Source organism: Ailuropoda melanoleuca, chromosome 2 (assembly GCF_002007445.2).
Source record: "Ailuropoda melanoleuca isolate Jingjing chromosome 2, ASM200744v2, whole genome shotgun sequence".
NCBI classification, from domain to species: domain Eukaryota; kingdom Metazoa; phylum Chordata; class Mammalia; order Carnivora; family Ursidae; genus Ailuropoda; species Ailuropoda melanoleuca.
In genome coordinates, this window is record NC_048219.1 from 50,016,364 (window position 1) to 50,030,444 (window position 14,081).

At 36.9% G+C, this 14,081-nt stretch overlaps 1 protein-coding gene across 1 annotated transcript in view; it reads left to right on the top strand.

Annotated features, from left to right (window-relative positions):
* GIPC2 (GIPC PDZ domain containing family member 2) overlaps positions 1-11,384 on the top strand; it is a 73,955-nt gene extending 62,571 nt beyond the window's left edge. Inside the window, exon 6 of the mRNA XM_002922319.4 lies at positions 7,617-11,384. Within this exon, the coding sequence (XP_002922365.2) occupies positions 7,617-7,762 (146 nt within the window). The 3' untranslated portion in view covers positions 7,763-11,384. The remainder of the gene's footprint in view (positions 1-7,616) is intronic.
* The last annotated feature ends 2,697 nt before the right edge of the window (positions 11,385-14,081 follow it).

Genomic DNA, 14,081 nt, shown 5'->3' on the forward strand with positions numbered 1-14,081 from the left:
ACCTGGCCCTTACCATTTACTAGCTGCGAGCCAAGTCAGCTTTTCTAAACTTCAGTTTTTAATCTACAAACTATAAACTAATAATAATCTTCCTTCATGAGCTTGTTTTGTGGATTTAAAAATTATATGTGAACAAATTTTATAAATGACACTTATGGAATGTATTTGATACATCAGATCTGCATTGATGAAATTACATGTTATGACACTGTATGCACGTAATAGGATTACTGAGACCCTGTGAGCAATGAATCAAACAGGGCCGTTGAGGTGGGCATTTCTTATGTCATCGTAGGGTGTCAGGGTCTTGATTTATCAATTGCAAATAACAAAACAATGACAAACTGAATCCCAACTGACTTAAAGAATAAAAGAAGGGAAATATTTTGGTTCTTGTAACTGAAAACTTCAGAGGTAGATCCTGGCTAGATCCGGAGTTCCCATGCTATCATCAGGATGTGGTTTCTCTACTTTCCATTTAGGCTGCATTTTAGGCCCCCATGGTGTCCCCTGGCAGCTTCAGGCCCTCCTTTGTGGAGTCAGAATGATGGCCATGGCTCCGTCCTCTACACCTTACTGTCCTCAAACATGGTGGGAAAGAAGGAGGGCGTTTTCCAAGTCATTTAAACAAAATGCTTGGGATTGACTCTGACTGGTCTGATTGGCTCACTGAGGCTGGGGGATGGTTGGGTCTGGGTTGTATGCTCTACCTCTGGAGCTGAGAGGGACTGAAATACTAGGACTAAGCTGGTGAAAAGTCCTGGCCTCTCCCATGTAGAAGCCAGAAAAAAGTGCCCTTGAGAAGGGCAGAGGGAAGCTGGGTGGCTAAAGAGTAACTGTGCCCTGCAGTGGTGGGGTGTGTGTCTGCATCCATCCGTGTGTGCAAAGAGTGTGTTTGTATGGATCAGGTGCTTAATACATTTGTTTAAGCCAAAGACTGGGGCTGTTTTGTTTCCCTGCTACCAGGTATCAGTAAAGTATTTTACTCTAGCTCAGATAGAGTATTCGAAACTCATTATTCCTTTTCTACTTCCACTTTTTTCTTATACAGTCTATGCTTATGTTTTTCTTGCCTTTCTGAACTTTTAAAATAAAATTTCTATGTTGGATATGCAGATGCTGTCTGTAACTGAAGAAATATTAATACTCTTTTTTCTCATTCCTTGATTCAAAATATAAAATTTGCATGTAAGAGATACTTGCTCCACACAGACAAGAAGTTAAATTATGCTATAGAAAGCCAGCGTCTTAAAACTTTTCTGCAAAAACTTTTCCTTAACCCTTTTGTGTTTGAAAAGACACAGAGGTTTGCATAAATGAGGTGGGCCTATGAAAATTATGCAAATGAAAGTAAAGGGCATTTATGAATGGCAGTGCTCTTAAATGCAGATTAGACAGTTTGGTTGGAAAAATAATATACATATCTCTAGTTGAGAAGTTTTCAAATAGTATAACTGAATATTATAAGATTCAGAAACTAGCATATCAATGCTAGATCTTGATGAACTCAAATTTAGGGGAACCACACTTTTCAAAGGGGAGAATTGAAAGCAGTCTTTAGAACTTAATTGTGGGTGTAGTCCTTACAGTTAATTAAGTGTAAATTTGGAATAGTTAAATAAATTACTTTTGTTTTTTGTTATTAAATATATACCAGTATACGTGGAAGAACAAGACGGGAGTAATTCTAAGTGAATTGAGGAGAAGTTCTTTAAGAATCCATTTCTTTCACTCTGACAAATTTAGGGCACTAAACATTCCTCACAGATTCCTTGTAAATTAACTCGTAGTCCCATTGTAAAGTTAATTAATCATCTGTAGCAAATTCCTCCAATGTCATAGAAAGTCATTATCATTATACATGATTAGCAATGTGATCAGTCATCGAGGGAGGTAAAGTTTCAGGAGAATAATTATTTGAAGAATGTCAACCAGTGTTAAATTAGAAATTTCTGTCATTATTCAGATCTGATTAGCATGAAATACAAATCGCAAATGTGACACTGATTCAACAGACGAATATATTTGCTTGTCTTTATTCTCAGTGTTCTTAGCTTCAGAAATGTTAAGTCTTAAGGCAAATTGCGGTGACATCATGTTATTCTGGAGTTGTTAATATATATTACATTAAAAAGTGAAAAAGGTAATATGGCAGTAAAATGACTAAAACCAAAACACTATCTTCATAAAGCTTTGGGATGTATTTACCACTTGAAAATGAAAAATAATGGAAATGAGTTTAGGAAGTAACCCTACAGGTGACAGTGCTTTATTTGGTTGTAAAGTTAAGGTGTGAACTATGACTTTTCAACTGACCCAGTGCCAACATGTGTTGCCTTGGAATGTTATCCATGAGGGGAAAAATGTATTCTAGAAGATTTTGAGTCCTCTGACATTTTGTAGGAGATTGACCTAACTTAATGAAAAAGTTGTATCCTGTAAGTTCCCTCATGAATATTTAAGGCAACTGTGTTAATTATGTAAAGAACTATAATATGTCCTGATAATACCAGTTTAGGAGTTTGGAGATCATCCTAGCCGTGTCAGAATTTTAGAATTTCTAATTTATTAAGAGATCCAGAAATGTGTAGAAAAGAAATTTGAATGATAGATTCTAAGTAATTTTTTCTTATAAAATCTTTTTTAGCTCCTTAAAAAAAATACAATAATGGTGTTTTAATAGAGATAATTACATTTCTTCTTAGGATGATTTTCTTTCTTCCGTGAATTCAAAACTGTGAGTGTAGAAAGTCATCCTTTTCAGATTAAGCCTATGATTTTGGAAGTACATTTTCATTTACAAAAAACCATATTCAACATTGGTCGTGTTTTTAATGTTTTACTCCTGTCTTAGTTCCTTGAAATGGATTATTTATGAAAAGTCTTAGGGAAATAAGTGCCAAAGACCTCCCTTAGAAGGAGATACAACTACAGTTTTAATGGTTAACAATGTTTAGGACTACTCTTTATTTAATCCTGCTATGTGTCATTTTATAGATTCAAAAACCGATTCAGAGACATTTGGTAACTTGCCCAAAGTCAGCTAATAAATTAAGAGCTGAGATTCAATTCTGGGATTTTAATGCCAAGATTTTTCATCTGCAGTAGTATTTTATGTTTAAAAGTTCTGTTTAAGTATCTGATTTTTCATCTGCAGTAGTATTTTATGTTTAAAAGTTCTGTTTAAGTATCTGAAAACGTAGTAGGAAATAGGTGAGATTGATCTATCTCACCAAAATAAGTTTGTTGTTAATAAATGTAAAAGTTGTTCAGTTGTAATGATGTAAAGATATTTTCAAATTGGCCAGTAGAGGTCAGCACTCAGCTGCTATATGTGGTATAACAATTCTTTCAGTGGATTTTTTTTTTTTTTTTTTGCCATATTGCATTTGGGTGTTAAATATTATTTCAGTGTATTGCAGATCCATTATAGGTGAAAAGTATTTTAGTAGCTGTCATATTAATGTGATATAGCTTAATAAATAGGTGCTTCATTTTGCTAAAAGCTTAATTTTGCTTTTCTCTTAAATCGAAGATATAGTCTTTAATCAAAAAGGATAAAATTATACCAGCTTACTTCTCCTTTAAGAATGTTCAAAATATGTGTTTATTCTTTATTCATTAGCAAAACTTGGTACATGTTTTAGTGTGTGCTCCATTCTTTTTTTTTTTTTTTAAAGATTTTATTTATTTATTCGACAGAGGTAGAGACAGCCAGCGAAAGAGGGAACACAAGCAGGGGGAGTGGGAGAGGAAGAAGCAGGCTCATAGCAGAGGAGCCTGATGTGGGGCTCGATCCCATAACGCCAGGATCACGCCCTGAGCCGAAGGCAGACGCCCAACCGCTGTGCCACCCAGGCGCCCCTCCATTCTTAATTTCTTTGAAAATTCTTTGAAATTATAGCAAATTACTTTTTAAAAAAAGATTTATTTAAAAAAGATTTATGGAACACTGTTACATATAGTATTTGTAACACCATAATGAAGCTGCCTAATTGGTACTTTTGTTACTTTTACCAGACCAGGAGTTCCTTGAGGGCAGATAGTGTTCTGCTTTTAATCTCAGCTCCTACTACAGTACTTCTCCTAGAGTAAATATTTGGTAAATGTTTGTTGACTGACTGTGTGTTGAGAGGCACAAAAATAGTGAATTCACAGGGAGTATGAGTCCTGACTTCCTAAGTTTGACGTGTTAGCCCTTGGACAAATTATTAAAGTTCGAACCTTAATTTCCGCTTCTTTGTAAAAGGGGTATAATAAAAACCTTAAAGGATTGCCAACACATTAAATTAAATAATAAGTATAAAGTTCCTGTTACACCATAAATAATTCCAGCTATTATTAATTTTAGCAGTGATCACTAATGATTATTACTAGTAATAATGGTAGTGGTAGTAGAGGTAGGACTGTATATCTGGAGGTCTGACCAACTCTGGGACTATTGTTTAGTGTGGAAGTTTTACTTCTCTGCTGTGCCAGCATGAGTGTGTGAGTGAGATTATACAGTTTGGATTGTGAGGTTATGGTATGGGCATCATCTTTCTCATTTTGTAACTAAGGAACCCAAGCCAGAGATTGCAAGTCAGAGTAGGCAAGTCCAGAATATATCATTCCTGGGCTCCATGCACTAGACAATGCTGCTGAGCTTCCCGAGGTACCAAACATCCATGTACCAAGTTATTTCTTATAGTCAAGTAGGTATGTGTGTATGTGTAAGGGAGAGATTGGCTGACTCATTGTCCATTAGTGAACATCTGATTCTGGTCACTGTGTCCCTCCAGCATTTAAGAGCATCATTCATCTGCACTGTTAGTTTTTACTTCTGAATGATCTGTAGATTTTCTTATATCTTCTGTGTGCATTTTATTTCTTCTCCCGCTAGATTCTATGTCACCCACATGTTAGTATAATCTTTAGGTAACTGTCTCTATAAATGCTATCTGTGGAGTCTATGAGAAATATTTAAAATGGTAGACTTAGCAAAATTCTGAACTCGAGTCCTGCTTTTGCAATACTTACCTTTAAGTTTTGCTTACTCTTCTTTCACAGCCTGGCTACAGGACCAGACCTCTCTGGCTTTTGCTTTCTCCAATGCATGTTAACTGTGATTTAAGTATAATTACAAAACCGCCTCCTTTGCCCATGCATCTACCAGCCTGTTCAGTGCATAAGACACTGAACTTGTTCCTAGGGGCATAAAAGACTCAGGCTATTCAAGATCTGTTGGGAGTTTATTCTTTTTTTTTTTTTTTTTAAGATTTTATTTATTTGAGAGAGAGCACACAAGTGGGGACAGAGGGAAAGGGAGAAGCAGACTTCCCCCTGAGCAGGGAGCCCGATGCAGGGCTCCATCCCAGGACCCTGAGATCACAACCTGAGCTGAAGGCAGACGCTTAACCGACTGAGCCACCCAGGCACCCCTATTTATTATTTTAGAGAACAAGTGTAGGGTGGGGAGGGGTAGAGGGAGAGAGAGAATCTCAAGCAGACTCCCTGTGGAGCATGGAGCCTGTCCCAGAAACTTGATCCCATGACTTGAGCCAAAATCAAGAGTCAGATGCTGAACTGACTGAGCCACCCAGGCACCCCTAGGATGTGGACATTTTTAAGGATTTTGATAGTACTGGTTGTCAAATTGTTTTTCAAAAGCTAAGTTTATGAAGTCAAGCCTGTGTGCATCTGAATGTTTGCTTCACTGTATCCTGGCTAGCATTGGCAGGCCATTTAAAATATATATAAAAGGTGTAATAAACTTGGCCAAAACCTTTGGCTGGAGCTGAAGCTGAAGGCCTCTTCCTCTTGGAAGTGTTTATTTCTGGATTGACAGTAAATGCCGAAGCTTTTGGGTCAGGGCTGAGGGCTGAGGCCTGAGGCAAGGTAAGAGAGAGAGGGATAAGGATGAGAAAGAATCAATTCCTCCTCACTCATAACTGCTTTTTAAAAGTATTTTTGAAGCAATCTTAAACATTGAGAAAGGTTGTAAGTACAGTACAAAGACTTTTTTCCCTCTTGAACATGGGAATAAATTAACTTTGTAAATAAATAAATGTATTGCCCCGAATACTTTAGTGGATATTTCTTGTGAACAAATATATTCTCCTAGTTAACCATGATATAACCAGGAATTATGAAATTAACATTGATACATTTCTATCCTCTATTATTCATGCTGTGTTTCACTAAATACCTTAATATCCATTATAACAGAAGAGCATGTTCAAAGTCATGTGTTACTTTTATTTATGTCGATTTAGAATAGTTTCCCACTCTTGATTTTAATGACCTTGATGCTTTTGGAGGGTATAAGCTGTTATTATATAGAATGTTCCTCAATTCTGGCTTGTTTGATTTTTTTTTTTTCGGAATTACATTTAGGTTATACCTCTGGCAAAAATATCAAATGTGATGCTGTATTCTTTTCAATTACATCTTATCAGGAGGCATAGGATTTGATTTGCTCTATTTCTGATGATGTTCATGTTGATGACTTAAAGTGGTATTTGCTAACTGTCTCAACTATAAAGTTATTCTCTCTGTAATAAGTATTTGGTGTAGAGATATTTTGAAGCTATGTTAATATCCTATTCCTCATGATCCTACCTTCCTTCTTTCCTCCCGTCCATTTGTCAGTCATTTCTTTGGGCCACATCTCCTCCTTTTCCTTTAGCCTGTGTTAGTACAGAACTGTTTGAGACAAGGCACAGTTCTAAAATGCTCTTAAGAGCCCTAGGGGATTTTAGCTGAAAGACCAGACCTCTTGGTTCATTGAGAGAAATCCTACAGCTGTTGATTTGTTCAACCTTAACCTGGGGGGAAAGGAGATGCTGAGCTTTGCTGTTTCTTTTTTACCTGGAGGTTCTTCACCCAAGTCCTAAATCTCATCCACACTGTCTCTATCCAGTTGCTGGTGCTTATAAGGGGCTGAGAAAAAAAAGCTGAGCCTCATGGGCTCCCAGCCAGTTGGGGCAGGTCCCATGGGAATGTATACGCCTGAAGATGCTGGTTCCCCAGACATAAGAACTGGGACTCAGCAGTTTACTAGAAAAACAGAACAAGGGCACCACTGTCACTTTCTATCTCAAACTAGAAAGGGGCTCAGGAAAAGTTACCTTGATTCCATGGGTAGACTGATAGCTGCTTCTTCTCCCTAGCTTGATTTTCCCATTGCAAACTGTTATCCTTTGTCTTTGTTCTTTGGAGGAGTAGGGAGTACTAGGTTCCATCATAGTTGGGAGTGGGGTACTGGTAGAGGGGTCAGAGAGAGCTAGTGACTGTGGGCAGGTAGAAGAGGGATGATGTACTCTGACTTTCCTGGCAGAGTTAGCCACAGGGTTTCCTCTTTGGAGCTTTTGTTCCACCCAGAGGAACACCAGTAGTTTTTGACTGTTGGGCTCCAAGGTGGAGGAGAGGCTGGGGTGGCAAAACTAGGTGCAGTGGACAGACTGTTTAAAAATGTGTTTCCTACCTGGATAGATGACAGTATATTACTGTTATAACTTGTGCTAGAAATAGATCTATGCATGTTACATTTAGAAAGTAATTTTCCTGGTGCCATTTTTCTCAGTTCTCTGATGCTGTCTCACATATCATTAATTTTTAAAAATTGTTTTTGATAGCTACCACAATGTTTGAAGCTGGAAAGGACAAAGGTAATCCAGATGAATTTGCTGTGGCACTTGACGAAACTCTTGGAGACTTTGCGTTCCCAGATGAATTTGTCTTTGATGTTTGGGGAGTCATTGGTGATGCGAAACGAAAATGATGATGACGTGGATGATCCATCTCTGGAGAAATGAACCATTCTTTTAAAAAAAATCCATAAGATCTGTTTTTAGACACTGTTACAGACTCTGGTTTGGTCTTATGTGTATGGAATACTTCTTTGAAATATAATTTTGGTTTCTGGGTACCTTTTAATGTGGTTGCAGGTGTGGTATGCTTAAAATAAATCACCTAAAATATCATTTTTAATATTCATTCAAGAGTCTCTTGAAAGTAAGTTTTAGGGAGTATTTCTAGAGAGAGGATTTTGTTCCATTAACATCTGTGTTTTCTTTTCCACATGTAAGTAGCTGATTGCAATAGCTCTATAGCTCATTTTTAAAATCTTAATGCAGTGAAACTAGGATTAGAGTATGATTTGCCTCCGAGCATCTTCATTTTGTTATACCACCTGATCTGGGTATGTTCAGGAAGTGAAGTGTGAATTATGCCCTCTATGGGTCTAGAAAGCATTGTTTTTTTTTTTTAATCCACTGAGTAAGGGGAGGAAGATTCCTATAGCCTCTTGACGTCTATGGCCTACTTTCTTTGTAAAACAAGGATTGATTGACTTATTTTTTTATTTTTTTGCTTCTTTGTAATTGCTCCTTTTTAAAAACTTGTTAAAATCTATTCTACTTTGTATGTGTTTGCTTGTGTGGAATGGTGGAAAAGGCAGATAGGGTAGAAACACTTAAATTTGATTTTTTAAGCAGTTCTTAAACCATTCTTTTTTCTACTCATATCCACTTTTATGTTACTCTTTATAAGCACTCCAGGGAAGGTTTTTATAGTCTTTGTAGAACTTTTCTTTTGAAAGATATTTGCTCAGAAAATAACTATGTTTGAGAATGATTTTTTTTTTTTGGGTGAAAGAGCAACGCTTTTAAAAAGCCCCCTAAACTTTAGAGGAGATACTATCAGAAATCGATTTCCCCCAGTGGAAATGAAGGAGGACGGGAGGAATTGAGAAAATGTATTAGTCTAATATTTTAGAGTTCTAACATACTTGCTCTAAAGCCTTACATTATTGGGAAAATTGAGGGCAAATGACTGTCTTATCACTCTTATTTGACATTTTATGGATGTCAGAGAATGGAAATGAATGGTTTCAACATAGATCATTTAATAAGGCAGAGCATGGTGTGACCAAGCATTCTTCTCAAGTGTTAGATGAAAAATGCTGTGTGCTGCCATGGTAATCAGGAATAATAACCCACGAGGGCGGTATTCCAGGAAATCAGAAGTAGTTCTCTTTTCATGCTGAGTTAATGCTTTGGTAACTGTTGTTTCCTGGTGCAGCTTTACTTTTCCTGACCTCCACTCCTTTCACATAAGTGTAATGCTTTGAAGCAGATACTCTTTGTCTCATTAATCTGAGACCTGTACAGAAGCCCTGTTTTAGTCATTAATGTGTAACTAAAGGAGTTTATAGAACATGGATTGTATTAATGCACTTGCCCATCATTTGAAAATGGGAACAGGCTCAGGCTATAATTTGTTGTTACTTGTTTCATGGATTTCTTTTGGAGCTCCCCAAGTATCTATTCATTTTTTTTTAAGTTATTTTTAATTTTTTAATTTTTAATTTTTATTTTAAGATACCTACCAATTCTTAATACCACCTCTCTTAGAAGGACACACAAAGAGATGATATTTTTAAAGATGAGAAAGTTGAGGCCCATAGAAGCACTTGAGTTCAAACAAAAAAAAAATTTCTTGGCACTAGATATTAGATTTGAAATGATGAGTCATTGTTTATTGTTGATGGATGTCTGTTTCTTCCTTTTTGGGCGTGCAGGAAGGTTGACACAGATTCTCTGTGATTTATGGAATCTCCTATTCATGATTTTTCTAGAATTTTGACGTGTAAGGTACCAATGTCCATGTACAGTGGTAACTCTACCTGCCTGTTAGTTTAAATGGTAGTTCTCATCATTTAGGGCTTCAGCTGGACACAGGTACTTCAGTACTAATAGGTTTTTCCTTGAAATGTCTTTCTCTCTCACCTCTATTGCTAAGCTGACAACAAGGTCGGTTTCTTTGTCATTTTGTTTCCTTCCCTGAAAATGTATCTGTTTGTGAACTTTGTGCCTTTCGGTAACTTTTAAAAGAGCAGGGTCTCATTTTAGTTCTCACTGTCTACAGTGTGGGCTACCCTTCTGCTACTACAACGAGACCAATCTTTTTTTTTCCCCCCAGTAAACATGCTATTTCATTGATACCAGTAAATGTTTCCAGAAGACCTCTGTCGTTTTCTTGTTTTACAGTTTTTTTACCCCCCAGTGGAGGAGGATTATTTTATTCTTGATTTCCCTCCATGCAGAATTGCATCTTTCAGGGGCGGCTAAGAGCACACTGTGTGTTTTCTCTGTGGCAGAGTATGCAGTTGGGGACCGAACGTTGGACTTGATGGGGACTTGAACATAGCTTGCTCCTCATCAAGAATAGATACGCTACATATGCTGCTGATTATAAATAGGTACATCTTGGGTTTCTGTGATGTTTCAAAAATATATAATTATATGATGTAAAACTCTTTAAGAATTCAATTATAAAAGCAATAATCAGTAACCTCTACTTGGGACTGCTGTATCCAATACTGTAATGTAAACAGGTAATTAGAAATAACTTAATTTTGCCAAATGATTAATTTGCTGTATTTCCCCCTATAACTTTAACAAATAGAGATTTCCCAAGTAAAGCATGTTTTCTTTAGGTCCATGTTATTGCTAGACCTTCATCAAATCTGGAGAGAGCCTTCCTGGCATCCTTGCCTATCATTGCCTATCTAGCATAGTAGAAAAATGAATTTCATCTGCAAAATAGAGTTTTCAAAATAATGCTTTTTCTAAATAGGGCACAGTTATCTGCCGAAGATGTAAAAGATCGATGATGTAATGACCCTTTCACCCTCTGATACATCTAACAATATACAGATACTGATAGCATAGTTATTAATCTGGTGAAAATAATGGGTTAGAAGGACAGTTCAGTGTTTTACCCAAGCTATGAGTGAATAAAAAGATAGGAGATGCTGTTCAGTTCAATCCCAGGAGCCAGTGCTCTGTGTAAAATGCACATTTATTAACTTCCTGACACAGTTTGAAAGGGACATCAGCGTAATTACAAGTCCTTACACATATCATGGTTATAAAATGTCTCTAAGATTGTGAAGTGTACAAATGGCACAGCTTGTCCCTACCTCTTACCTGAAAACCTAGTTCTAAGAAATGACTCATGTTTATTATCTGCTGGGAGGGTGAAAATTGAATATGACATCTTTATCTCAATTTGAGACATTAAGCCTCTATAAAACTTAAGTATAGCCATAGATATTTTTAAAGCAGTAACAAAAAAATTTTTTTCTGTTAGTTTTAAATAAACATTTTATATTTTGAACTGTTCGTGGCATGCAATGGTATTGACTATATGCAGGTAAAATATTCTTTGTTTTTGGGGGAAAAAATTTTGTCCTTTTTAAAAAATCATAGCATATGCTTTAAAATGTATTTTGAGATTGAATTTTGGAAATTTATTAATTTGTGAAATTATAACATATTTTATTTAAAACTTATTTGCTGTATTTCTACTTACAGATTGTACAAATGTTTATGTATTGATCAGAGTGAATTATTGTAAAGGTATAATTTATAATATTTAAAATATAACTTCTTAAAATAACCTGTTCATGAAAAATATGATTTATGAAAAAAAGATTTGGGGTTTTAAATGTTTGACTTTTTGGTTTTATTTAAATAAATGATTCAGGGGATAACACATGGAATTGTTTAGGGCTTTTTAAAAAAATTTTTAAAGAGTTTTTTATTAGAGTGTGTGCGAGCACAGGGTGGGGGAAGGGCAGAACGAGAGGGCGAAGCAGACTCCCTTCTGTGCAGGGAGCCAGACTTGGGGCTCAATCCCTGGATGCTAAGATCATGACCTGAGCCGAAGGCAGAGGCTGACTTGACTGAGCTATCCAGGTGCCCTGGCCTTTATGTTTTTAATACATTTTTGGTATATTTTTTTTCTCAGTGTATTTCATATGAGGTATAACTTCTAAGTTCTCTTAGAATCCCAAAATTATGTGTTTTGATTCAGTAAAAATACATGAGATATGCACTGCCAGAGTACTCTGAGGTAAAATAGTCATAAACTATTTCTGTTTATAAAATAGAGGTTTACCCGGGGTAACATTTTCTGCTTTGTTCAACCAATTTATGGCAGTAGTTTCCAAACAATAGTGTAAGTAGAAGAAATATCAACCCGTAGCTCTTAGGTGGTTATGCCTTTTGGTTTCATTATCTCCTTGATGCATGTTGAAGGCCCTATCAGAGCTGTTAGAAATCCTTAAAAATATGTTAATTCCATATGTTTGGGGGTGGGGTCCAGGAATCTGCATTTTGACCCATCCTCCACATGATTCTAATGGAAGTGAATCCTAGACCTTTGCTTTGAGGGCCCTGACAATCAGGACCAGCACTGGGTGGGAACAGTAGACATGACTTGAAGAACTCACCATCTGTCAAGATAGAGACCTAAAAGAGCTCTCCAAGAGAATTAGGTAAGTGCTAGAATGGATGTAAAATTGTATGGGAAGAAGCTATATATGACAGTAAGATTTCTCTTAATTTCACCAAGTGGGTGATTTTCTAAATGTAAATTGGTGTGCTAGAAGAATTTGTTCTTGGAGAAGTAGACTTCCCAATTGGTGCACTGTGGATTAATCCATGTGGTAGTTTTGCTTTTGTTTATATGCAATGCTTGATGCTTACCATTGATACGAATAAATATTGGCTATTTATCCTGCCCTCATTAGGTATTCTTTTCTAGTTTTGTAGGTGAGGATCTTCTTAGACTATGGTTTTTAGAGTGGAATTGACGGGAATGATAACATTGATCTCTCTCATGGGAGTAACCACAGGGCTGCTGTGGTTTTGATTATGGAGAAACTAAGCTTGTAAAAATGCTGCTTGAAATCTCCTTGTGTGGATTTTTCTCTTAGTGAGGTTCCTTCATGTAGGGGGTAGAGTGAATATGATTCATGCTTCATTATCTTATGTGTCATCTAAAAATATGTTGGAAATAATATTTACGATTGAAACAATTGTAGATCCAATGAATTAATTTAGCTTTGAAAAAGTGGTTTCTCTAAGTTAGAATTTCTTCTCCCCTCATTCAGATGTTATTATAAAATAATTTGATATAATTTTAATTTTATTTTTATAGCTTTCCAGTGAAAGAGTAAATAGAGATATAAAAAATGAAATAAACCAAACTCTTTCTTCCTCATAAAGCAAAAGGAAAACTTTCTCTTCTGCAGTGGCACTGGAGAAAAATGAGGAAATAAAATCCTGCAAAGTTAAGGAATGGTGGAAGAACCGTAGTATATGTTAGCTTGGGAAAGGGAAAATGGGAACATTGTAGCCATCTTCCTGCAATTTCCTTCCCTCTTCTCCATGCATCCTTCCTGGCTCTTTCTTCTCTACCCACCCTCTATCCATGGGGTTCCCCAGGCCTTAGACATGGGTCCTATCCCCAACTCTACCCTCTTCTCAGAGGACTCATTTCTTCCCATGGCTTTAAGGATCTTTATGGTTACAACTCCCAAACATGTCTCCAGTTTGGATCTCTCTTCTGAGCTCTATACTCAGATATTCAACTGCTTCTTTGACATCTCCATTTGTGTGTCAGAACTTTAACATGTCCGAGATGAAACTTAAGTGTTTTTCAGGGAAGGGAGAGGGACAGAGGAAGAGGGGGAGAGAATCTTAAGCAGGCTCCATGCCCAGTGTGGAGCCCCACATGGGACTCGATCTCACAACCCTGAGATCATGACCTGAGCTGAAATCGAGTGGGACACTTAACCGACTGAGCCACCCAGGCACCCCCCCCATTTTTTTTGTCTTATTTTCCTCAATTTTCTCTGATAGGAAGTGGCATCATAATTCACTGCTTCTTTCTTCACCTACTATGTCTAATTTGGCAGCAAGTTCTTTTTGTTGTATCTCTGAAAATGTCTCCCAAATATCTACTTCTTTCTAGTTTCAGTGTCACCTGTTTAATCCATGCCTCCTTTCCATCTGGCCTGCTGCTTCAGGCTCTGCGCTGCTGTCCCATCTTCTCCTCCTGCCTTCCTCCACCTGGTAATGCAAGTGCTCTGCAAATGTTGATTGCAGGACATGAGTATCAAGCTTTTTTGAAAATGAAAATGTCAGGGTCTCCTTGTTTTCTTCTCTGGAGGAACGTAACCTTATGTTAGTTTTTGCCTTTAAGGGAAGGGGCAGTAGTTTTTGGATGATTCAGCTTCTGCTAAAGGG